The sequence below is a fragment of the Malus domestica genome, chromosome 14 (assembly GCF_042453785.1).
Source record: "Malus domestica chromosome 14, GDT2T_hap1".
NCBI lineage: Eukaryota > Viridiplantae > Streptophyta > Magnoliopsida > Rosales > Rosaceae > Malus > Malus domestica.
The window spans coordinates 12,030,183-12,056,649 of NC_091674.1; the positions used below are offsets into that span (position 1 = coordinate 12,030,183).

General features: G+C 37.4%; 1 protein-coding gene across 1 annotated transcript; it reads right to left on the reverse strand.

Annotated features, from left to right (window-relative positions):
* Positions 1 to 473: 473 nt before the first annotated feature.
* LOC139191484 (uncharacterized) lies at positions 474 to 7,341 on the reverse strand. Its single transcript, XM_070812363.1, has 2 exons — positions 7,160 to 7,341; positions 474 to 6,137 (listed from the first exon to the last, which is right to left on the reverse strand). Exon 2 carries the CDS (start codon positions 6,125 to 6,127, stop codon positions 3,377 to 3,379), a length of 2,751 nt encoding a protein of 916 aa, XP_070668464.1. The 5' UTR covers positions 6,128 to 6,137; positions 7,160 to 7,341; the 3' UTR covers positions 474 to 3,376.
* Between the last annotated feature and the right edge of the window lie 19,126 nt (positions 7,342 to 26,467).

The following is a 26,467-nucleotide window of genomic DNA, read 5'->3' on the forward strand; positions in this document are numbered from 1 at the left end:
CAAATTTGGGTTGAATGGATAATGGAAGGCTAGCTAAGGGGTTCTTCTCCACACATGTCTTGCTTGCCTACAAAATGATTTCCAATTGCTCTTCGATAAGTTATGAATACTCAACGCCCCAAATTAACCGTGAATTGCACTAATTAACTCTCAGTTTTTCAACAAGTTATTAGATTGGATGATTGCATACGACAACCCAAAACATTCCCTACAAGTTCCCTACATGAATTGCATAATAGAGATACAAGCAAGAATCATTAAGTTCTATGAAAAACATAAGCATTGACGAGGCACTCGTTACTATGATTTGCATGAAACTTATGCCAAGAATTTACTTAACGTGATTGTGACTAGCAACCTTCACTACTTGTGAATATAAGTTCATAACGATTAGGTGAAACTCCCTTATATTCTAGCGTCAAATTCATGCATGAAAATTAAGCGTGCACTCTCAACCAACATACACAAATTAGTTTTTATACGAACGGATAAGTAAATTGAATTCACAATTCAAGAAACGCAATTGGAAGTAATCAAATCATATAGCAAGCATAAACATGGTTTTGAATCCCCCCCTAGCCAAGGGGGGTTTAGTTCCTCATTATTACAAAACAAAGATAAACAAATTTAACCATTGAAAAACAAAGGGAAGAAAGCACCTAAACGTTCCAACGATCCATGTTGGATAGCAAGCGCGTCCAAGGACTTTTCTCCTTCTCCTTGCCGCCACAACAAGGTTGGAATGATGTTGAAGGGTTGGTTATTTGGAGGAATGGATGGGAAGGGGTTTAGATATGTAGGAGAGGCAAGGAAAGGCTTGGAGAATGGTTAATTTCTGGATGATTTGAATGAGGTTGCTGCCATGGTATTTATAGGAAGAGGATGGACATGTTTAATGCAAAAATCTGGTGGAATGAAGTAGGTAAGGCATGGCAAGGTGGAGAATTGTTGGTGAGGGTAGGTTTTGAGTCATCCACTCACATGTCATGGTGAGTTAAGCATTGCATCATCCACTCAAATGTCATGGTGAGTTAAGCATTACATCATCCACTCAAATGTCATAGTGAGATAGGCATTGCATCATCACTAAAAAATCTGGTGGAAGTAAAACAAAGGGAAGGCCACGGCATTGATGAATTTTATGGGGTATGCATGGTTTTGAGTGAAGTTTTGGCCAATCCTTCTAGAAATTTATCCCTTCTTGCAACTTGTATTTGTTTCACCAGATTTTTAGCATGTTCCTAGCCTCTTTTTTCTTCAAATTCGTCCATCCATCTTGCTCATATCATAAGTAATCCATTCCAAGCTCAAAACTGCTCCAAAATGCACCAAAATGCACTTTCTTGCTACCTTAACCCTTTGGACCTACAAACACACGAAAATGGCTTAAAGTACTAAAATAACTAAGAACTAATAACGTAAATGCAAGAAAACTAGTTAACTAAGTCGCATAAATATGCGTCTATCAAATTCCCCCACACTTAGCTATTGCTAGTCCTCGAGCAAAATAAAACAAATAAAACATAACCTAACCTTCCAACATTTGCTACAGGGATTTCCAATGCACATGACATGTTAAAGATTATCATTCCCACAGAATTGAGTCAATTTAACACTTAAGCACATACTTAATCATAGTCACTACTTACTAATTCACAATTAACCAATTAAAACAATGTTTTGAATGTAGTAACATGCCTTAGAGAATTCCCTCAATCCTTACAAGATACGCACTCTATTTTCACTCAGATTTTCTAACTACACACCCTATACTAGTTATATGTGAGAGAATTGATGTAGATATAAAAACGAATGCTCACATATATGTATAACAAAGAACACAATTTCTAGAGTTAATAAGCATGTTGAGATATGATCTCATGAATGGAATGCTACTACTTAGATGCGAGAACCAGTGACCATATGCTCATACCAAGTTCAATCTCCACAAATTGAAACACATAACACTCAAGATAGAAGTCAAGGGTTGTAACGGGGCTTGGGGTATTGGCTAACAAAGAAAGGATAAGGAAAACAAACGTTCTTAAAGTGATAGTAAGCAAAGTAATGAAATTGAGACTTAGAATTTACTTAAATTGCAGAAATTAGCTTTAAAACACAAGGGGAAGATTTAAACAACTCCTTAGGGTCGAATTCATTGTTTTGGACCCCTTCTTCATCAAACAACACTTTAGAACTCTTTTTCACTTCTTTTCAACTCTTTTCGCATTCTTTTCATATTTTTCTTTTCTTTTTTCTTTCTTTTTACCCGTGCCTATGGCACATATTTCCTTATGAAAAACACTTCCCCCACACTTGTTTTCTGCCACAAAGGAATTCAATTTGAATCATGCTTTACTACGCTTTAAGAACAAGGTTAATGGATGGTCCTAATCTAAGCTAGGTGAGGGTAATGTGGGTTACAAAGAAAAGGCTCACAAAGCTCAACGGGATTAAAACGTACAAAACATAATGACATAGGGGATTCACGGCTTTTTGGTTATGGTGGTGGTCACTACACAACTTTATCTTGAATATGTGTTATGCAAATCAATGACATGCTTTGAATGAAATGGGTATGAGTCCTAGCATTTGGAACTAAATGATGAAACGCCTTCTAAGTAGTAACCAAGCAAAGAATAATGAGATCATGCAACGACTTAGAAAACAATAAATCACAGATTATTAACTCTCCAAATAAACGTTTAGGCTCAAGTCTCACAAGGTTGTAGCGTTAGTTTGAGTTCTTTCCTTCAAGCATGTTACAAAAACTGATTTTTCCTTTAAGATTGCATGTAAATTCATAAGTTATAACCACAACCAAGCATAAACAAAGAGTAAATCAAACTTTCATCCATGTTAATCACTCTCTTTAACAGCCATGAAATTACAAACCAAATCCTCATCCTTGTGTTGGAAGGTACCCTAAGACACAAACAAACACACAAAAACAACTCTTTTTGGGTTTTGCAAAGCAATTTTTCAAATTTTTATGTGATTTTCGGAGTTATAAGTCAGCACACACTAAAACTCACCAAAACAGCCTAAAAACACCTAAAAACAGCAAGAAACAACATTGGGAAGTATGAGTGAGAAAACCCTACGAATTTGCATCAAAACACTTTGGTTACCCCCCCCACACTTAAACCAAACATTGTCCTCAATGTTTCAAAGCATAACTAACACAAAAACACATAAACAAACAAACAAACACTAACAAACTAAATATGGCAGAAACTAATTAAACAACAAAGAGAAGGGTTTAGGAACGCAAATCTGGAATTGGAGTGCTCTCTAGGCCTTCCTTTGTCGAATGCATGGGTTGCCTCCCACGAAGCGCTTTCTTTAACGTCTTCCAGCCGGACGGTACCTCCGTTTAAGCTTGACTAGGTGCCACGGCATGGAGGGGTACATCCTCCATGACATGCTCCTTGAAATACTCATGCATTGGGTCTATGTATGGCAGTGGATAATGATGGTCCCAGATTGTGGCATTGAGCTTCCCAAGGTCAAAGTAAAAACTCCCATAATCATGGATTCGATTTGGTACCTGCACCACAGAAGGCAATGACCTATTAGTGGAAATGGGAATTGGAATTAGAGGAGGAGGCTTACCAATGCATGTAGATGAAGACTCAAAAGGGGCAGCAAAGGTGGTGCTCTCGGCCTGATTTGGTATTTTGGGTGTAATGACATGTTTTGTATGCTCCACTCCAATACCCTCTTCGATGATGCATCTAGGGACATCCTTCTTGATTGGTGCGCATGAATGTTCCTTCCCCACATGTTTAATCACATCTATTGCAAAACAAGAACGAACATCATGAGGATTCTTAACATATTCAGGAACTTTGAATTTAATCAATTCATCACCAAACTCCATTGTTAACTCTCCCTTAGCCACATCAATCTTGGTTTGGGCTGTCTTCATGAAGGGCCGCCCTAATAGTATCGGCAATGGGGTAGAATAGGGTGAATCCTCCATGTCAAGCACGTAAAAGTCCGCTGGAAAAATCAAATTGCCCACCTGCACCAACACATCTTCCAAAACACCCTTTGGATATGCATTAGAACGATCGGCTAATTGAATAATCACACCATCGTTTTTAAGCTCACCTAAGTTCATAGATGCATAAATAGAGTATGGCATAACATTAATCGAAGCCCCTAAGTCTAACATGCATTGTTCAAACTTAGTCTTGCCAATAATGCACGGAATTGTAAAACTACCCGGATCTTTGCATTTAGGGGGTAATTTCCTTTGTAACATGGCAGAAACATTCTCACTTACTTGGACCACCTCTTTGTTCGAAATCCTTCTCCTTGATGTACAAAGTTCTTTTAAAAACTGAGCATACCTCGGGACTTGCTTAATTGCATCAAGGAGCGGAATATTGACTTGAACTTTCCGAAAGGTCTCTAGAATGTCCTTCTCGGCTTCTTCCTTCTTTGATTGCCTAAACCTGCCAGGAAAGGGCACATTTAGTGGAATGGAACTAGAAAAAGTCAAATTTGGACTTACCTTGGTGGTTTGGGACGGCTTAGGAGGGCTAGATGGTGGTGGCAAGGATTGTTCATCCTTGGCCGTGAGTTTTGGTCCCTGTGCTTCCTCTTGTAGCAACTTTTCATCCTCATCGTGACTTGATTTGGATGATTTTGGTTTGGCTCCAACCTGTGTACCACTTCTCAACATGATTGCATTGACGGTTTCAAAGCCTTCTTTTGGATTTGCAATGGTTGAGCTAGGCAACTTGCCTTGCTCTCGAAACTGCCCCATGAACTCGGCAATTTGCCCTACTTGTTTCTCCAACTCGTCCACCTTTTTGTCCCTATTTTGCATTCCCTGCGCCATAGAAGTTAGTAAATTAAAAATTTGATCATTATCAATAGACGAACCTGATTTTTGGGCAGGTTGTGCTTGGGGTTGAGTTGGTGCAAATGGCTTTTGATAGAAACCCGGGGGTTGTTGCCTCAATCCGCTTTGTTGTTGGCCTTGTTGGGGTTCTCGCCATTTGAAATTTGGATGATCACGCCAACCGGGATTGTAAGTATTGGAAAAGGGGTCATTCCTTGGTTGGTATTGGTTGCCAAATCCCACGGCATTGAGGGTCTCCCACCCTCCATTTTCTATCAACTGTGGGCACTTGTCCGTAAGGTGGCCTTGCATGGAACACACGCCACAAGCTGCCACGTTTTGCACTTTTGGACCTTCCACTACCTGAGAAAGCAAAGTAGTAAGGTTAGCCATTTGATTTTGAAGTTCGGTTATGGCACTTACCTCATTGACTTGATGTGGTCGTGGGTTACTCCTTTGTCCAACGCCTTCGTATTGTTGAGCATTCAACGCACGGTTGGAAATTAAAGTCTTTGCTGCCGTGGGGGTCTTGTCCACCAAGGCTCCTCCCGCCGAGGCATCTAGCATTTGACGTTCGATAGGTAGTAGCCCCTCGTAGAAGTATTGCAAAAGAAGTTCCTCCTTCATCTGATGCTGTGGACAAGAAGCAACAAGAGATTTAAAACGTTCATAATAAGTAGGAAAAGATTCACCTTCCTCTTGTTGAATTCCACTTATCCTTTTCCGTAGGAAGATGACTCGAGAAGTTGGGAAAAACTTCTCCAAGAAGGCCCGTTTCATGCTTTCCCATGATGTGACGGTTCCGGGCGCTAATTCGTACAACCAATCCTTCGCCTTTTCCAAGAGAGAAAAAGGGAAGGCTTTCATCTTCAAAATACTCCCATCGACATTGACGGGGGTCATGCTCGAACACACCACCTCGAATTCTTTCAAGTGTTTGTTAGGATCTTCCATGGACAACCCATGGTACTTCGGAATGTGGTGTAACAAGCTTGACTTCAATTCAAATTCTTCTGTCTTTCCTCGGGCTGCTGCGGGGTATTGGATACATAGAGGCGCGGCATTGTCCAATCCCGAGGCTGAAAGTTCTTTGATTGTTCGATTGTCCACCTCCATGTCTTTTTCTGCCTCCTTCTTTTCTTCAAATTCGGATTCAGAACTAGAACTAGGTGGATTAGGTTCTGGTACTTTCCTTTTCCTTCTCAAAGTTCGTTCAAAATTGTCGTCAAACTCCGATATATGTGCACGAACTGGTTGAGAACTACGAGTCATAAACTAGTACCTGAAATAAACAAAATAAAATTAAAACTAAAATTAAAACACACAAAAAAGAAATAAAAAGAAACAATGGGGATTTAGCAAAGTTGCTAATCCCCGGCAACGGCGCCAAAATTTGATGCGAGAATTACTTGACACACAAATTAAACCCTCTTTTTGACAATTGTAGCAAAGTATGTAAGTAGGGATCGTTCTAAACCGGGGATTAGGAGGGCTTGCTAAAACCTCTAAACTGACTCAAAAACAAAAAGAAACAAAGTTAAAAATGTAAACAAAAGATTTTAAAACAAGAAAGTAAAAGGGGGATTTGAGTTTGGTGAAGTTGAAAGTAAAAACGAATAAACTAAAAACTTAAATAGATTTTAAACAAATTTGGGTTGAATGGATAATGGAAGGCTAGCTAAGGGGTTCTTCTCCACACATGTCTTGCTTGCCTACAAAATGATTTCCAATTGCTCTTCGATAAGTTATGAATACTCAACGCCCCAAATTAACCGTGAATTGCACTAATTAACTCTCAGTTTTTCAACAAGTTATTAGATTGGATGATTGCATACGACAACCCAAAACATTCCCTACAAGTTCCCTACATGAATTGCATAATAGAGATACAAGCAAGAATCATTAAGTTCTATGAAAAACATAAGCATTGACGAGGCACTCGTTACTATGATTTGCATGAAACTTATGCCAAGAATTTACTTAACGTGATTGTGACTAGCAACCTTCACTACTTGTGAATATAAGTTCATAACGATTAGGTGAAACTCCCTTATATTCTAGCGTCAAATTCATGCATGAAAATTAAGCGTGCACTCTCAACCAACATACACAAATTAGTTTTTATACGAACGGATAAGTAAATTGAATTCACAATTCAAGAAACGCAATTGGAAGTAATCAAATCATATAGCAAGCATAAACATGGTTTTGAATCCCCCCCTAGCCAAGGGGGGTTTAGTTCCTCATTATTACAAAACAAAGATAAACAAATTTAACCATTGAAAAACAAAGGGAAGAAAGCACCTAAACGTTCCAACGATCCATGTTGGATAGCAAGCGCGTCCAAGGACTTTTCTCCTTCTCCTTGCCGCCACAACAAGGTTGGAATGATGTTGAAGGGTTGGTTATTTGGAGGAATGGATGGGAAGGGGTTTAGATATGTAGGAGAGGCAAGGAAAGGCTTGGAGAATGGTTAATTTCTGGATGATTTGAATGAGGTTGCTGCCATGGTATTTATAGGAAGAGGATGGACATGTTTAATGCAAAAATCTGGTGGAATGAAGTAGGTAAGGCATGGCAAGGTGGAGAATTGTTGGTGAGGGTAGGTTTTGAGTCATCCACTCACATGTCATGGTGAGTTAAGCATTGCATCATCCACTCAAATGTCATGGTGAGTTAAGCATTACATCATCCACTCAAATGTCATAGTGAGATAGGCATTGCATCATCACTAAAAAATCTGGTGGAAGTAAAACAAAGGGAAGGCCACGGCATTGATGAATTTTATGGGGTATGCATGGTTTTGAGTGAAGTTTTGGCCAATCCTTCTAGAAATTTATCCCTTCTTGCAACTTGTATTTGTTTCACCAGATTTTTAGCATGTTCCTAGCCTCTTTTTTCTTCAAATTCGTCCATCCATCTTGCTCATATCATAAGTAATCCATTCCAAGCTCAAAACTGCTCCAAAATGCACCAAAATGCACTTTCTTGCTACCTTAACCCTTTGGACCTACAAACACACGAAAATGGCTTAAAGTACTAAAATAACTAAGAACTAATAACGTAAATGCAAGAAAACTAGTTAACTAAGTCGCATAAATATGCGTCTATCAGTAGAGGATGGTGAATGAAAGGGTGCAGCAAAGGATGGTATTTATAGGCTGAAATTCGCAGCCCCTATGTAGCAAAGGAAAAGGATTTAAAAGCCTAATTTGTATAGGATAATAACACACAATCCTTGAAGGAAAAGGCTAAGGCTTTCAGAAACCAAGGGGGAAAGGAATAATCAGGTTTCTAGAAGTTCTAGAAAGGTTTGGGGCGTCACTTTTGTAGGACAAGGGATAAGGCCTTCTAGAAAGGTTGTTTTGTGGCTGATTTCTAGAAAAAACAAGGGATAAGGTGTGGCACCTTTGTAGGAGTGGATAAGGGCTTCTAGAAACCAATTTTAATGTGTCCTAATCTGAAAATAAATCCCCCATGCAGCTGGAATTAAATTAGGATAGGATTAGGATAGGATAAGATAAGATAGGATTGGATAGGATAGGGTTTGGATAATGTTTTGGATAAGGTTTCTTCACTTGAGCTGATTCTTTGGCTTCAACTTCCCTTCTTCAAGTAGGAAACCTTGTTTGAGTAGGAAACTTCAATCTTCTAGGAATCCAACTTCAACTAGGAATCTATCTTCAACTAGGATTTCATCTTCAATTAAGCACTTTCCCACTTCAATTAGGAATCTTTGTATCTTCAATTCTTCAACTTCAAAACACATTCCTAGCTTCATCAATCCTTCAAATTCGTCCATCCCTTGTGCTTCATGTGCATGAACTCCATTCTAGCCCAATTTTGCTCCAAAATGCTCCAAATTGCATCCTTTTGCTCACTTTGTCTCTAAAACCTGAAAACACATGAAAATAGCTTAAAAGACTACTTTAACTAAGAAAACACAACATAAATGCATAAGAACTAGCTAACTAAGGCGCATAAATATGCTCCTATCAAATTCCCCCACACTTAGCTTTTGCTAGTCCTCGAGCAAAACAACGAAACAAAACATGACCTAAACCTTCCAACAATCGCCTCAGGGATTTCCAATGGTACATGACATATTAAAAATAATCATTCCCACAGATTTTAGTCATTTTCACACTTAAGCACATACTTAATCATAGTCACCACGTACTAGTTCACATATAACCATTTAAAACATGATTTTGAATGTAGTAACATGCCTTAGAGAAATTGCTCAAGTCCTTACTAGATATGCACTCAATTTTCACACAGATTTTCTAACTCCACACCCTATACTAGTTATATGTGAGAAGATTGATGTAAATATGAAAACGAACGCTCACATATATGTATAACAAAGAAAGCATTTTCGGGAGTTAATAAGCATTTAGATATGATCTCATGAATGGAATGCTACTTAGATGCGAGAACCAGGGATATCATATGCTCATACCAATTCCAAACTCCACATATTAAAACACACAACACTCAAGATTAAAGTCAAGGGTTGTAACGGGGCTAGGGTATTGGCTAACAAAGAAAGGTAAGGATAAACAAACATTCTTAAAGAATAATAAGCAAAGTAATGAAATTGACACTTAGAATTCACTTTTGCATGCAAAAATCGATTTTGAACACAAGGGGAAGACTCATGCAACACTTAGGGTCAAATTCAATGTTTTGGACCCTTGCTTCAACAACCAACAACTTAGAGCTCATTTTATGCTCTTTCAACTCCTTTTCATACTTTTTTCTTTTTTTCTTTCTTTTTCTACGAATTTTTTTTTTCTTTTGTTTTTTCTTTGTCTAACCCGTGCCCTCCTTACTTCTTTTGGCACACAAACTTTCCCTTCCCCCCACACTTAGTTTTCTGCACAACATTGATCAAAAGGAATTCCCTCTAAGTCATGCTTTATTATCCTTTAAGAACAAGGGTATGGATAGTCCTAATCTAGGCTAGGTAAGGATAATGTGGCTAACAATAAAAATAGGCTAAATAAGGCTCAAAGGGGTTGATCCTACAAAAACAAATGCATGGGTTGAACGCTTTTTGGCTATGGTGATAACTACTAAACAACTTCATCTTGTTAGTTATGCTAATCAATTTTTATGCTTTGAATGAAATGGGTATGAGTTCTAATATTTGGATCTATAATGATGACACGCCTTCTAAGTAGCAACCAAGCAAAGAATGATGAGATCATGCAACGACTTTAGAAAACAACAAATTCACAGATTATTAACTCTCCAAAGAATGTTTAGGCTCAAGTCTCACAGGGTTGTAGCGTTAGTTTGAGTTCATTCCTTCAAGCATGTTACAAAAACTAAATTTTTTTTTTCTTTTCCTTTGTGATTACATGTGAAGTCATAAGTTATAACCACAACCAAGCATAAACCAAAGAGTAAATCAAACGTCCATCCATGTTTATAACTTTCTTTAACAGTCATGCAATTAAAAACCGAATCCTCATCATTGTGTTGGAAGGTACTCTAAGACACAAACACAAAAACAACTTTAAAACGACTCTTTTTGGGTTTTTTCAAAACAATTTTTTTATTTTTTTTCTTGAATTTTCGGATTTTCTGGTAAAGCCACATAAAAACACATCAAAACATTCTAAAAACAATGAAAAACAATGAAAAACAACCTTTGAAATGTTAGGTGGTAAAATCCTACGAATTTGACACAAAAACACTTTGTTTACCCCCCCACACTTAAACCAAACATTGTCCTCAATGTTTCAAACATAGACTCACACAAAAACAAGCAAATAACACAACTAGCAAACATGACAAATATGGCAAAGTAAAAGCAATAAAGAGTAGGGTTTAGGAACGCAAATCTGATTATGATGCCGGAGCTTCCTAAGTCTTCTTTATTCGCATGGGTTGCCTCCCAAGAAGCGCTTTCTTTAACGTCTTCCAGCCGGACGATGCTCCATTGAAGGTTTATGGAACCCCACGACATGGAGGGGTGTTTCCACAACCTGACCTACGAAATACTTCATCTTTTGGGTCCTTGAATGGGATGGGATAATGATCCTTTCTTATTGTCATGTGTTGCTTCTCTAAATCAACACGAACTCTCCCACCACGTTGTCTTTGATTTGGTACCTGCACCATACAAGGTAACAACCTATTAGTTGAAATGGGAATTGAAATTGGAATAGGTGGCTTACCTTTGTGCGGCAAAGAAGTGGTAGCACTATGGACAAATGCAAAAGGGTTGCATTTGGGCAGATTTGATGATTTCAAGGTTGGGGCCGTGCACTCTTTGTTGTTCACTCCAATTCCTTCCTCGATGGTGGGTTGTGGTACATTCTTTTTTACTAGTGTTGAACATTCCTGCCCTATATTTTCAATTACATTAATAGCACAACAAGAACGAACATCATTAGTATTCTCAACCGATTCAGAAACCTTAAAGTTAATCATATCACCACCAAAGGCCATAGTTACTGCTCCTTTGGCCACGTCAATCTTGGTTTGAGCCGTTTTCATGAATGGTCTTCCAAGTAAGAGTGGTGATGGTGGAGAGTGGGTTGAGTCCTCCATATCAAGCACATAGAAATCTGCAGGAAAAATCAAGTGGTCTACTTGCACCAAAACATCTTCCAACACTCCTTTGGGATATGCATTAGATCGATCGGCTAATTGAATAATAACACCATCATTTTTAAGCTTTCCTATATTCATAGATGCATAAACAGAATATGGCATGACATTTATAGATGCACCTAAATCTAACATAGCATTATCAAACCTCGCATTGCCAATAACACAAGGGATAGTGAAACTACCTGGATCTTTGCATTTAGGTGGTAACTTTCTTTGCAACAATGCGGATACATTCTCACTTACGTGTACCACCTCTTTCTCCCGAATCCGTTTCCTTGTTGTACAAAGCTTCTTCAAAAACTTGGCATACTTCGGGATTTGCTTTATAGCATCGAGGAAAGGGATATTGACATGCACCTTTCTAAATGTCTCAAGAACGTCTTTTTCCTCTTCTTCGTTCTTGGCTTGCAAAAATCTGCTAGGAAAGGGTACATCCGGAGGAATAACATTACAATTAACTTGAATTGTACCTTCCTTAACCTTATTGGCCGAATTGGATGGCTTGGGTGGTTGCGGCAAAGGGTGTTCCATCCTTGCCGTGGGTGAGGTTTGGGGTTCTTCCTCAAACAGTAGCTTTTCCTCCTCTTTTTGACTTGAATTGGATGCTTGAGGTTCAAGTCCAACTTGTTTGCCACTCCTCAATGTAATTGCTTTGGCTGTTTCGAATCCCCCCTTTGGATTTGCAACGGTTGAACTAGGGGGTCTTCCTTGGTCTCGAAACTGTCCTACAAACTCCGCAATTTGCCCAATTTGTTTTTCCAAGTGATCCACCCTTTTAGCTTGGGTTTGCAATGCTGTGGTTTGATTCTCTAGCCCCTGAGACAAAGTGTTGAGTAATTTAAGAATTGTATCATTATCCAAGGACGTACCTGAATTTGTTGGGGCAGATTGTATTTGAGTTTGATTTGGTGCGAATGGCGTTTGATAGAAACCCGGGGGTTGTTGCCGAAATGTGTTTTGTTGTTGTTGGCCTTGTTGGGGTTCCCGCCATTTGAAATTCGGATGATCACACCAACCGGGATTGTAGGTGTTAGAAAAGGGATCATTCCTTTGGTGGTATTGCTGCCCAAAGCCCACGGCATTGAGGGTCTCCCACCCTCCGTTCTCGATCAATTGTGGGCACTTGTCCGTAGGATGTCCTTGCATGGAACATACGCCACACGCACTTACATTTTGAAATTTTGGCCCTTCCACAACCTGGGCAAGCAACGTAGTAAGGTTAGCCATTTGATTTTGAAGTTCGGTTATGGCGCTTACCTCATTCACTTGGTGTTGCCGTGGGGTGCCTCTTTGGCCAACACCTTCGTATTGTTGAGCGTTCAACGCTCGATTGGCAATCAACGTCTTTGCTGCCGTGGGAGTCTTGTCCACCAAAGCTCCTCCCGCCGAAGCATCTAGCATTTGTCGTTCGATTGGTAGAAGTCCCTCGTAGAAGTATTGTAGAAGAAGCTCCTCCTTCATTTGATGCTGTGGACAAGAAGCAACAAGAGATTTAAAATGTTCATAATACGTAGGAAAAGACTCACCTTCTTCTTGTTGAATTCCACTTATCCTTTTTCGTAGGAGGATGACTCGAGAAGTTGGGAAAAACTTCTCCAAGAAAGCTCGCTTCATGCTTTCCCAAGATGTGACCGTTCCGGGAGCTAATTCATACAACCAATCTTTCGCCTTTTCCATGAGAGAAAAGGGAAAGGCCTTCATCTTCAATATACTCCCGTCGACATTGATTGGAGTCATGCTTGAACACACCACCTCGAATTCTTTCAAATGCTTGTTAGGATCCTCCATGGACAACCCATGGTACTTTGGAATATGGTGTAGCAAACTTGACTTTAACTCAAATTCCTCGGTCTTTCCTTGGGCAGCCGCCGGATATTGAATACATAGAGGTGCGGCATTGTCCAATCCCGAAGCCGAGAGCTCCTTGATTGTACGATTGTCTTGTGCCATGACTATCTCCACTTCACCCACGTGTGCCGTAGGTTCCTCTTCCTCAATCTCAACTTCGGTTTCCGAATTTGAACTTGATTCACTAGGTTCTGGATTCTTCCTCTTTCGTCTCAACTCTCGTTCAAAATCATCGTCAAAGTCCAATATGTGTTCACGAACCGGATGAGAGCTCCGAGTCATAAACTAGTACCTAGAAACACAAAACAAAAACAAAGTCAAAATCTGGACACAAATAAAACAAATTGAAATAAAACAATCCAAGGGATTAGCAACTTTGCTAATCCCCGGCAACGGCGCCAAAATTTGATGTGAAAATTATGTTGACACTCAAATTAACCCGCTTTTTATCAATTGTAGCAAGTATGTAAGTAGGGATCGTTCTAGGCCGGGGATTAGGAGGGATTGCAAAATCACTTGGACTTGACTCAAAAACGTAAAAACAAGTTTAAAACACTAACTAGACTCAAAGAATGTAAAACTAAACTTTAAAACACTAAAACAAACCAAAAGACTCAAAACAGCAAATAAACACTCAAAACTGCCTTAAAACCACTTTCTGGGCAGTTTTGGACACTAGGGAAGAATTTGGATGAAAATTGGTTTAAACTTGACTCAAGACACCTAAAAACACAAACTAAATGGGTTTCTAACTAATATGACACTTAAAACTAAAGGGGGATTGATTTTGGACGAATTTTGAAAACAAAACAAAACTTTGTAAATTGAAAAGACTCTAAAACGAATTTGGTTTGGATGGATGGAAGGCTAGCTAAGGGGTTCATCTCCACACATGTCACACTTGCATATAAAACGATCTCTAATTGCTTTTCAATAAACCATGAATTCCCAACGCCCCAAGTTAATTAGGTCCGCTTAAATTAACCTTCAGATTTTCCTAATGTTATTGAATTGGATGATTGCATACGACAACCCAAAGCATTCCCCACAAGTCCCCTACATGATTGCATAATAGAGATACAAGCAAGAATCATTAAGTTCTATGAAAACCATAAGCATTGACGAAGCACTTGTTACTATGATTGCATGAAACTTATGCCAAGAATTTACTTAACACGATTGTGATCAACAACCTTTACTACTTGTGAATATAAGTTCATAACGATTAGGTGAAATTCCCTTATATCCTAGCATCAAATTCATGCATGCAAACTAAGTGTCGACCCTCAATCAACATACAAGAATAAGTTTTAATTCACATAGATAAGCAAATTGAAATCACAACTTATGAAACACAATTAAAAGTAATCAAATCATATAGCAAGCATAATCATGGTTTCGAATCCCCCCTAGCCAAGGGGGGTTTAGTTCCTCATACTCGCAAATAAACAAAGATAAATAAATTTAAACATTAAAACAAAGATAGAAAACACCTAGAAACGCTCCACAATCCAAGCTCCTTGAATGGCATGCACGGCTCCAAGTTGTCTTCCTTCTTCTCCTTGCAAACTCACGGCACACAAGGTATGTTTGGGTGAATGGTGTAGTGAAAATATGGTAGAGGATGGTGAATGAAAGGGTGCAGCAAAGGATGGTATTTATAGGCTGAAATTCGCAGCCCCTATGTAGCAAAGGAAAAGGATTTAAAAGCCTAATTTGTATAGGATAATAACACACAATCCTTGAAGGAAAAGGCTAAGGCTTTCAGAAACCAAGGGGGAAAGGAATAATCAGGTTTCTAGAAGTTCTAGAAAGGTTTGGGGCGTCACTTTTGTAGGACAAGGGATAAGGCCTTCTAGAAAGGTTGTTTTGTGGCTGATTTCTAGAAAAAACAAGGGATAAGGTGTGGCACCTTTGTAGGAGTGGATAAGGGCTTCTAGAAACCAATTTTAATGTGTCCTAATCTGAAAATAAATCCCCCATGCAGCTGGAATTAAATTAGGATAGGATTAGGATAGGATAAGATAAGATAGGATTGGATAGGATAGGGTTTGGATAATGTTTTGGATAAGGTTTCTTCACTTGAGCTGATTCTTTGGCTTCAACTTCCCTTCTTCAAGTAGGAAACCTTGTTTGAGTAGGAAACTTCAATCTTCTAGGAATCCAACTTCAACTAGGAATCCATCTTCAACTAGGATTTCATCTTCAATTAAGCACTTTCCCACTTCAATTAGGAATCTTTGTATCTTCAATTCTTCAACTTCAAAACACATTCCTAGCTTCATCAATCCTTCAAATTCGTCCATCCCTTGTGCTTCATGTGCATGAACTCCATTCTAGCCCAATTTTGCTCCAAAATGCTCCAAATTGCATCCTTTTGCTCACTTTGTCTCTAAAACCTGAAAACACATGAAAATAGCTTAAAAGACTACTTTAACTAAGAAAACACAACATAAATGCATAAGAACTAGCTAACTAAGGCGCATAAATATGCTCCTATCAGTGCTTCAAAGGTATAAAATTTCTCAACTCACTTTGTGCTTGAGTTGAGTCTTGGTTCACATAACTACTAGGCTTTGAATTTCATGGGTAATGTTTTGTTTTGAGTGCATACAAGCATGATTCCGCCTTTAATTGTTAATTGCATGCCATAGATGTTGCTCAAATGAACATGTTTTTCACAAAATTTCCTTCACATTTTCCTCGTAGGTTCATGCAATCGAAGAAGGATGAAAGTGAAAAAGACATCCTTGAAACATTCAGAAAAGTACAAGTCAATTATTCCCCTTCTTGATGCAATTAAACAAATCCCAAAGTACGCTAATTTTTGAAAAAGCTTTGTACAACAAGGAAACGGATTTAGGAGAAAGAAGTGGTACATGTGAGTGAGAATGTTTCTGCCATGTTGCAAAGAAAGCTACCACCTAAATGCAAAGATCTTGGTAGTTTCATTATCCCTTATGTTATTGGAAATACGAAGTTTGAACATGCTATGCTAGATTTAGGTGCATCAATTAATGTCATGCCATATTCTGTTTATGCATCTATGAATCTCTAAAAAATGATGGTGTTATTATTCAACTAGCCAATCAATCTAATGCATACCCGAAAGGAGTTTTAGAAGATGTTTTGGTACAGGTAGTGAAGGAATATTTTAGGGAAAACATGTTCATTTAAGCAACATCAATAAGCATGCAATTAACAATTAAAGGCGGAATCATGCTAGCATGCACTTAAAAACAAAACATTAACCAAGAAATTCAAAGCCTAGTAGATTGGTGAACCAAAACTCAACTCAAAACAAAGTGAGTTGAAATTGTACCTTTGCAGATTCCTCTTTGCATAAGCAAAGGCTAATCACCCAAAGAGAGGGCCTTCATTCCTTGCATAATAAATCTATGGATTTGGATGGATGAATAGGTTTCTCCAAGTTCCCAAAATAGGGAACCTCTAAGTCTCTTCACCAAGGAGAGATTGGAGAAGAAATGAGTGACCTTGGAGTAGTGGGATTGCAAGATGCACCCCCAAGGTGGCCGGCCTCTTTAGAGAGAAATGGAGAGACATGTTCTCTCCAATTTTCTCCAAAACAAACCCTAAATGAATTTTGGCTATAAAGTCATATTTATACCTTTATTCATTTAAGTGGCAAACTTGTAAATAAGTCCAAGTTCACTACCCTAAACAATATGGCCGGCCATTAGGATATTTTGGACTAATTGGGCCTTTGTGAATCATTATTCATTAAGTTGTCATACAACTTAAGTTAATGGGCTTGACGTTCGAAGCCTATTGGGCCTTAAGGTCCAAAACTATCCCGAGGTCTTTAACGAACTTATTCGTTTGATTAATTAACATATTAATTAATCCTTGCCATAAATAAATGATTAAACCATTTAATCATTCTTACTCATCTCCATTGTTTCTTCAATCTCCACCTTACACGGTGTGCGATCCATTAGGTTCCTTTTAGCGAGGCAGTGGGCGATTAAAACCATTTTATATCGATTGTGAATTGAAACTTACTTTCAATTCTCCCTTTAGTGATTACACACGTTTAGGGCTTCCACAAACCATGAGTGACACCTTGCAGCATATCATGGTTACCCAAGCTAATCAGAAGAGGTAGAGAAAACCTATTCAGTTTGGGATTACAAATGCAATACGGTCTTTCTCTAATACAATACTCTTGACCACATTGTTTGGTTTGATAGTTTATTTATTCATGTTTACTATCCAATGTGATTCGTGTGCTTATATGATTACCTTGAATGTGATTTAGAACGACTTTTCTAAATCTTATTCATACTCTGGCCAGAGATTCTAAATCATATCATAGAGTATTCTCCCTCAAACAGTTTGAAGGTTAGAGATCCCTTGTTGCGCATTCACTTGCCTCCATGGCTAAGTGGCTTAACCCCAACGATGTCGTGGACACTCCAATGGAATGACGTTTGACATAATCAAAGATCAAGGACTTAACCACAAGACAACTGTGATGACTCAGGTCAAAGGACTACTTTGCATTATCCCAACCATGAGTTCTCATGTGACATGAGTATGAGAACTCTTCGTTGATCGCGTTCAGTGAACTCATTCTCTACTGAGCACCTACGTACTTGTCTTGATGTCACACACACCAATGACTCGAGACTAGTCACTCTCCCTGAGAGAAGACATAGCACGTACCGATCTTGACGGTGTTGGAAATGTGCCCTAAAGCCAATCATGTGATGATACTTTACGGACATTTCACATGTTAAACTAATCTAGTTTAACATATAAAGGGCATAGATTATTGTTTGAGCCGTCTCATATAAATGTTATATGCTTAAACGATAAAGTCCAAGGAATATGTGATTGGGAGAATGTAATCTAATGAAGTTAGATTCTTGAGACCATTCTTTCGTAGACACATCCTAAACGTTCCTGATCATAGGATTGCCAATTGGGCATTGACAGTCCGTCAAGATCGGTACGTACTATGTCTTCTCTCAGGGAGAGTGATTAGTCTCTAGTCATTGGTGTGTGTGACATCAAGACAAGTACGGTAGGTGCTCAATAGAGAATGAGTTCACTGAACGCGATCAACGAAGAGTTCTCATATTCCATGTCACATGAGAACTCATGGTTGGGATAATGCAAAGTAGTCCTTTGACCTGAGGCATCATAGTTGTCTTGTGGTTAAGACCTTGATCTTTGATTATGTCAAAGTCATCCCACCAGGAGGGTGTCCACGGCATCGTTGGGGTCAAGCCGCTTAGCTATGGAGACAAATGAATGCGCAACAAGGGATCTCTAACCTTCAAACCGTTTGAGGGAGAATACTCTCTGATATGATTTGAATCTCTGGCCAGAGTATGAATGAGATTAGGGAATGCGTTCCGAATCACATTCAAGGTAATCATATAAGCACAAGACACACATTGGATAGTAGACATGAGAAAATAAACTATCAAACCAAACAATGTGGTCAAGAGTATTAGATTAGAGAAAGACCGTATTGCATTTGTAATCCCAGACTGAATAGGTTCTCCACCTCTTCTGATTAGCTTGGGTAACCATGACATACGGCTAGGTGTCACTCATGGTTTGTGGAAGCCCTAAACGTGTGTAATCACTAAAGGGAGAATTGAAAATAGTTTCAATTCACAATCGATGTAAAATGGTTTTAATCGCCCACTACCTCGCTAAAAGGAACCTAATGGATCGTACACCGTGTAAGGTAGAGATGGACGAAATAAATGAAATGAGTAAGATTAATTGAATGGTTTAATTATTTATGGCAAGGATTAATTAATATGTTAATTAATCAAACGAATAAGTTCGTTAAAGACTACGGGATAGTTTTGGACCTTAAGGCCCAATGGGCTTCGAACGTCAAGCCCATTAACTTAAGTTGTATGACAATTTAATGAATAAAGATTCATTAAAGCCCAAAAGCCCAAAAATCCCTAAATGGCCAGCCATGATGAAATGAATTAGGGTTTTGGTTGTTTAGGTCACTTAAAGAAGTGACTATATAAATGATTTTATAGCCAAATATTCATTAAGTGAAATAAGGGTTTATTTTTGGGGAAAATGGGTGAGAATTGTCTCTCCATTTTCTCTCTAAAGAGGCCAACACCTTGGAGGTGATTAGCTAGTCATCTAATCCTCCAAGGTCACTCATTCATCATCCAATCTCTCCTTGGTGTAGAGACTTAGAGGTTCTCAATTTTGGGAACTTGGAGAACCTATTCTTCCATCCAAATCCATGGATCTAAGAAGCAAGGAATGAAGGCCCTATCTCTTTGGGTGATTAGCCTTTGCTTATGCAAAGAGGAATCTACAAAGGTATTAATTTCAACTCACTTATTTTTGAGTTGATTATTGGTTCACCAATCTACTAGGCTTTGAATTTCATGGGTAAATGTTTTGTATTTGAGTGCATGTAAGCATGATTCCGCCTTTAATTGTTAATTGCATGCTATATGATGTTGCTCAAATGAACATGTTTTTCAAAATAATTCCTTCAAGTGGTATCAGAGCCTAGGTCTAGTAGTTGGTGAATCCTTTTGTGTTTTGTAGTTCATAGTATGTGATCTAAAAGTTGTAATTGTTACAAGCTTTATTCTTGCTTCTTTGAAAGTAAATTTTGTTGGAAAATTTGCTATCTCAAATGTTGTAGATGTTGTTCATATGAGCATGAATATTGGAGCTAAAATTTGGTGCCATGCTTTTGGGAAAATTCGGCCAAAATCAAAGGGTGAAATTTTGGGTTCTTGTTTGACTTGTTAAAAGTGTTTTAATGTGTTCTTTGGAACCCCTAAGTACCCTAGTTTGGTTAGATGTTATTTCCCTTAAGTAAGAATGGTTTTGGAATGTTTTTGGGTGGAAAAAGTTCATGGAAAAATTTGGGTTTTTCATGGATGTTCTTCATTGTTCTTGATGTTCTTGCCAAGAACAAAAAGGTTTGGTGTTTTGATTCAAAGTTTTGAATTATTTCATAAAGTTTATGTGATATGTTTTTAAATGATTTATCATGTATTTAAAGTGTTAATTATTTGTATAAATGATGATTGAAATAATAATGATTGAATTATTTCATAAACATATCCTTTTACATACACTTGCATGTTTTTTGACAAAACTTACAAATCAACACACACACCACTCTTATCCTCTCCCTAAAACAGGCCACTCCCTCAAAGGGAGTACTTTTGGGGCTTTTATGCAATTACATAAAGTTTTGATACTTTTGTGTATTTGCACTTTGGCCCAAAAGTTTACGTTTTTACGTTTAGGTCCAAAAACGCTAAAGGACAAATTGTTTTGTTCCTTTAATGAAGTTTTTGCATTATTAAAAGTTTGGGTTCTAGTTGTATTTACATGAAGTTGTGACTTTTGTGTATTATACAAAGTGACCCCAAAAGTTTTTGTATTTGCAATATGGCCCAAAAGTTGAGGTTAATTGCAAGATGGCCCAAATAGGATGAGAACAAAATTGTTTTGTCTCTTTAAATGAGAATTGGATTTTCATTTTGTTTAGCTCCATTTAAATCAATTTTATGGATACAAAAACCAAATGAAAATGTTGCATTCATTAATTAGTTAAAGTGTTAATTAATTAAAGGGTGATTATGAACCTAAGCCTAATATAATTGAGCTATGTGAAAGGCGTTTCAAATTTGTTTGAACCATGGGAATGTGTAGATTAGATTTTGGTTGTAATTTGATTTGATCAAATGTTGTAAAAGGGCTTAAGCTCTTCTTTACTTTAAAGTAATTTGTTATATGCAAATGTTGTAATGAGCATAAGCTCACCTTTACTTTGAAGTACTTCTTTCTTGCTTTATACGATATGCATGAAAATGAAGTAGTTGGGTCCAACGCCCATAAGACAACACGCCTTAATGTGATTAAATGCGTAACTAAAATCAATCTTCATTCCTAGACCGAGGTTCAACACAAGGCTCGTGTTGAATCTAAACAAAGGTTCATAATCATCCTTAGGCCCTAAGGCAACTATGTAGTCCATCAAATGAATGCAAAGTTTATGTTAGTAGTATCATATACTCTTGCTTTAAAAATCGTTTTAAAAGCATAGTGGGAGTATTATGTACAACTAAAACAAAGTGATGGACCAATAGTTGAAAAAGGACCAAAATAGTTTTTATAGAGATTAAAATGTATGTTTATATGTGATGAGACACAAAACCCTCAACCAAACCAATATTAAGTTGATAAGCGAGAGATGTTTAGAATATCTCTTCGTGGCCTTCCACCGTGGTGGGATCCAATCGTTTATGACTTGTACACCGGCTTCACCCTATCATGGGGGAGTACACAGTGCATGCTTATACTCAGGAGGAATCCATATACATATGATGAGGTGAGTGTAGGCAACGAGGATAGCTATATATCGTATCATCGTGAGGCTATTCTTGAACCCCTTCACACACTAAGCATGGTGGGAAGAACTTAACTAAGTGCAATGGAACCAATATCATATCATTGTGAGGTTACATTCTCTAGAGGCCAAATAAGATGGGTACTTGCATGAGTTGCAAATGAGTAAGCGTACTCTCTCATTATTATTGTTGCTAGCCATATATCGTATCATCGTGAGGTGGGCTTGGTAATAGTGAGCCTCCCATAACCTACTAGGAGTTTCATCCAAAACTCTCGAATTCCTATGAGGGATATGGAATTTGCCAAAAATAGTGGGTGGTGCTATTTGATTTAAAGACCCAAATCAAATGGCTTAAAATCAATCAATTTATATTCGTTATGTATTTGATTACCAATATATTTGCAAACGCTATCCAACACTTGACAAAACCGAACGTTTAGTTTACGGACTTGGTACTACAAAACCATAGATTGTCTTTAATGGCTTGTAAAAGTACCAAAGTAGTCTCATCCTCACAATCTTACTATTGATAATGTATCATTAGAAGAATATGTTAGAAAAGGTCTATCATAAAGAGGACAACACTTTTAATGTCATAATTCTTCAATTACAATTTGTTGTATGAAGAAATAGGAGTTGCTTTGAACAACTCTTAGTCAATGCAAACACTTAGTGCTTGTTTCTTTGTTAAATGAACAAAGAACTTGAGAAGAAAGCACAAAGGCATGAACACTTTATGTGCCATGTTTCTTCACTTACAAATTGTTGTATGAAGAAATGAGAGTTGCCTTGTACAACTCTTGAAGGTTTGTAATTATGTTTAGAACATAATGGTTGGTTGACAAAAATAGTCCATTAACATGGACTTATGATGATTTTGAATCATTAAGTGTTGAAGTGATAAACCACTTAACGAGACGGAAACTAGGCAAGGACTTCACCTTTGTTTCCCTATCCTAATCGTTCACTAAGTTTATTGTAAACTATATAGTGAACAATAAACCACATGCTCTCCAAAATTGTTTGATGTGTATAACACAATTGAAAAAGGTTTCAAGAGAGATAGTGAGAGTTTAGGGACCATGACTAATGTAGTCAAAGGTGAAAGTCAAATAAAGAAGATAAATAACTCCAAGGGAACAAACTTTCTTTATGAAAGGATGGACATTGGAAGGGGTATTTGCAAGAAATGTCTTGCAAGTGTCAAGAACACACTTTTCGAAGGTGTTGTAAATTGTTCTTGAAAAGTTCAAAACAGTTGGTTCTTCTACTTGAATGCTTGATTCCGTATTAGTGACTATGTTTTACAATCGTTGTAAAAGTGTGGCTAATAAGAAGTAGAAGATTAATGAGAGAAGAGAAAGTACTTCACATTCGAAGCGTGAATCAAATGTAGATCTCTGCGAAAGCAGATGGTACTTACTTCCTCATATGAACTACCAAAGAAATTGGAAAAACATAGATTGTCTTTATATTCCAATTTTAAGGAACTAAATTCCGTCACTATGTGAAATGGATAAATGTTTTGTTTGACAAAACAATGTTCTTTATTAATCAATGATTAGATTATGGTAATCTAATTAATTATCTTTATAGTAGAGATAATATGGTAGTGTTAACTGTTTAGAAAATAATGATGCTTAAAACCCAAAAGGTTGCAAGGTAGTGACTAATCTCAACTAAAGTTGTGATACCTCTAAAACATAAATTACGAGTTGGTCATAAATGGACGCTTTGGATCGTTAGATCCGGATCCAATACCTTCTTGTTAAAATTGTATAGAGGCGAAATGTTCGAATCTTTATTCTTTTGGAAAGAAGAAAGAATCACAAAGTTGTTGAGGTTAATTCACTTAAATGTTAGTGGCACTTGTCCACAAACATAATACTACTCATGTTGGATAACATTCACCGAAGATCACTCTCGGTTGGACTATAGTTTATTTTGAATAAACACAAGTCCGAATACTTTGAAAAATGTTTCAAAGAATTCAAGAAATGTAAGTTGATGAGTAAGACATCTAAAGTATTTACCTCCTTAGATTTGATCCAAGGAAAGGTAACACTTTAGATAAGTTTCCTTGAAAGATATCAAGGAAATAGCATCATAAGATAATGTATTTCTCCATTAGGAGAAGAACGAACTTGAATAAGATTTAGTTCGTTAGATGTTATCTATTACCCATATATAGGATATATACTTCTAAAACAATATGATTGTCAATGAGAAGATCTTCCAATATTTTCATGACTCCATAAGATGTAGTTGGAAAGAAAGACAAATCTTAAGCATGTTAAAGATTTGGGGTTGTGTGCTAACAAGCAATATTTGTTTGATAATAATCTTGTAGGATATCCTTAAAATAACTTTTGGATATCGCTTCTATAAACCAACTAACAAATGTTGTTTTGTTGGGTAGTTCATTGTAATTCTACAATGTGATTTGCCTAAAAGCAAATGAACGAGAGATAGAACTCGAAGAATGGGTTCTTTGAGAGACAAGAAAGTAATCAACAAATATAACAACCTAGTTCCTATACCACAAGCTCCAAGGTAGTCGATAAGGATTTATAAACCGTCTCAGTTGAATGGTTTTGAACTTTATGACTATGTCATAGAGTTGCACCTCTTAATTCGAAAGAAGTAAGAATGAAAATCCTTATGACTACACTGAGTGCATATACGATATATACTCAAGGAAATGGTAAAGTACCATTTGACTCGAAATAATGAAACCTTAATAGCTAATTGGTAGCTTAAGGTGACTACAATCAAAGAAAATGGTTGACTTTGAAGAAACCATCTTTGAGATAGTCTTAGTTTCAATTAATTCGAAGATTGCTAGCTACAACTAAATGGTGATTCAATGTTTTGACATAATATGGGTTTCCGAAACCATTATTAAGATAGTCTTGATAATATATGTCTAAAACTATAAATCACAAGACATGTAAGTTGTAGAGATCCATCCATCATGGATCTTAGCAAGTTAGTGGGAGCTATTTGCATTTTATGAGAAAAAGGATCAAATCGTTTGATTTCTCATAAAGATGTAAATGAATCTTTTGTTTACTAGGTTTACAAAAGATTAGTGGGAGTTAATCATGTTCCTAAAATTTAAATATATATGATATATTAATTTTGGAAATGAAAAGAATACTTCTTCGTTAAAGTTATGACTTTAATACATTATATGAAGATAGAATGTATATGGGAGATATAGTCTATAAACATGGGATGGAAATCTATAATGATATATTTCATGATATAATTGGATTATATCAATCCCTAATAATAGACAATGGATGCTAGGAAGTTTCTCATATGATGATAAACTTCAATAAGAAGGATGACTCTAGTAAGACTAGCAAGTTGACCTTCTCAAAGGGAACGTGCCGCTTTGACTCCCAAAGAAATAATGCGTAAATAGAATCCTTTATGCATACGCAGAAAGGTGATTTATGTATTTCATATTGTATGAAAAACATTGATATGAGTTGTACCTAGAATGGTACAAGACGATATCAGTGCAAGCCCAGGATCAGAACCATGGCAACTGTCAAGTGAGTCCTTAAGTATTTAAGAAATACTAAAGGATAAATTCCTCAAAGATCGAGGAAGAATCAAAGTAACGTAATGGAAGCGTAAATGTATTAGATTATGAATCTAATCCATCATTGGATGTTTCTTCATTATGAATGAAGAGATAAACGAATATCTCTTTATTATGACTAAAGAGATATTTGGATGGAAACATTAAAGTAATGACTTTAGTGTGTTCCATTATGAATGCAAGATATATTTCCATATAGAAGTTTACAACAATGTTGTTTGGATGGGAAAGTTCATTTATGAACTCTCTATTCGGTTCCAACCAGAAAGTGTATGACACTAATAGGGCGATAGCTCAAGCCTGGGAATCAATGTCTCATCAAGATCCGAACACAAATGAGAGACTGAACCACATGATTGAGAATCATGTATAATGGTGACGTCGGTATTCTCAAGGTTGCTTCTATGGATAACACATATAGATATCCACTGCCTAGGCCTACTATTCAGCCATTTATGAAATGACTACAGAAGAGATATCATCATTGATGATCAAGCTGATTGGCTCTAGTGCAAGTGGGAGATTGTTGGAAATGTGCCCTAAAGCCAATCATGTGATGATACTTTACGGACATTTCACATGTTAAACTAATCTAGTTTAACATATAAAGGGCATAGATTATTGTTTGAGCCGTCTCATATAAATGTTATATGCTTAAACGATAAAGTCCAAGGAATATGTGATTGGGAGAATGTAATCTAATGAAGTTAGATTCTTGAGACCATTCTTTCGTAGACACATCCTAAACGTTCCTGATCATAGGATTGCCAATTGGGCATTGACAGTCCGTCAAGATCGGTACGTACTATGTCTTCTCTCAGGGAGAGTGATTAGTCTCTAGTCATTGGTGTGTGTGACATCAAGACAAGTACGGTAGGTGCTCAATAGAGAATGAGTTCACTGAACGCGATCAACGAAGAGTTCTCATATTCCATGTCACATGAGAACTCATGGTTGGGATAATGCAAAGTAGTCCTTTGACCTGAGGCATCATAGTTGTCTTGTGGTTAAGACCTTGATCTTTGATTATGTCAAAGTCATCCCACCAGGAGGGTGTCCACGGCATCGTTGGGGTCAAGCCGCTTAGCTATGGAGACAAATGAATGCGCAACAAGGGATCTCTAACCTTCAA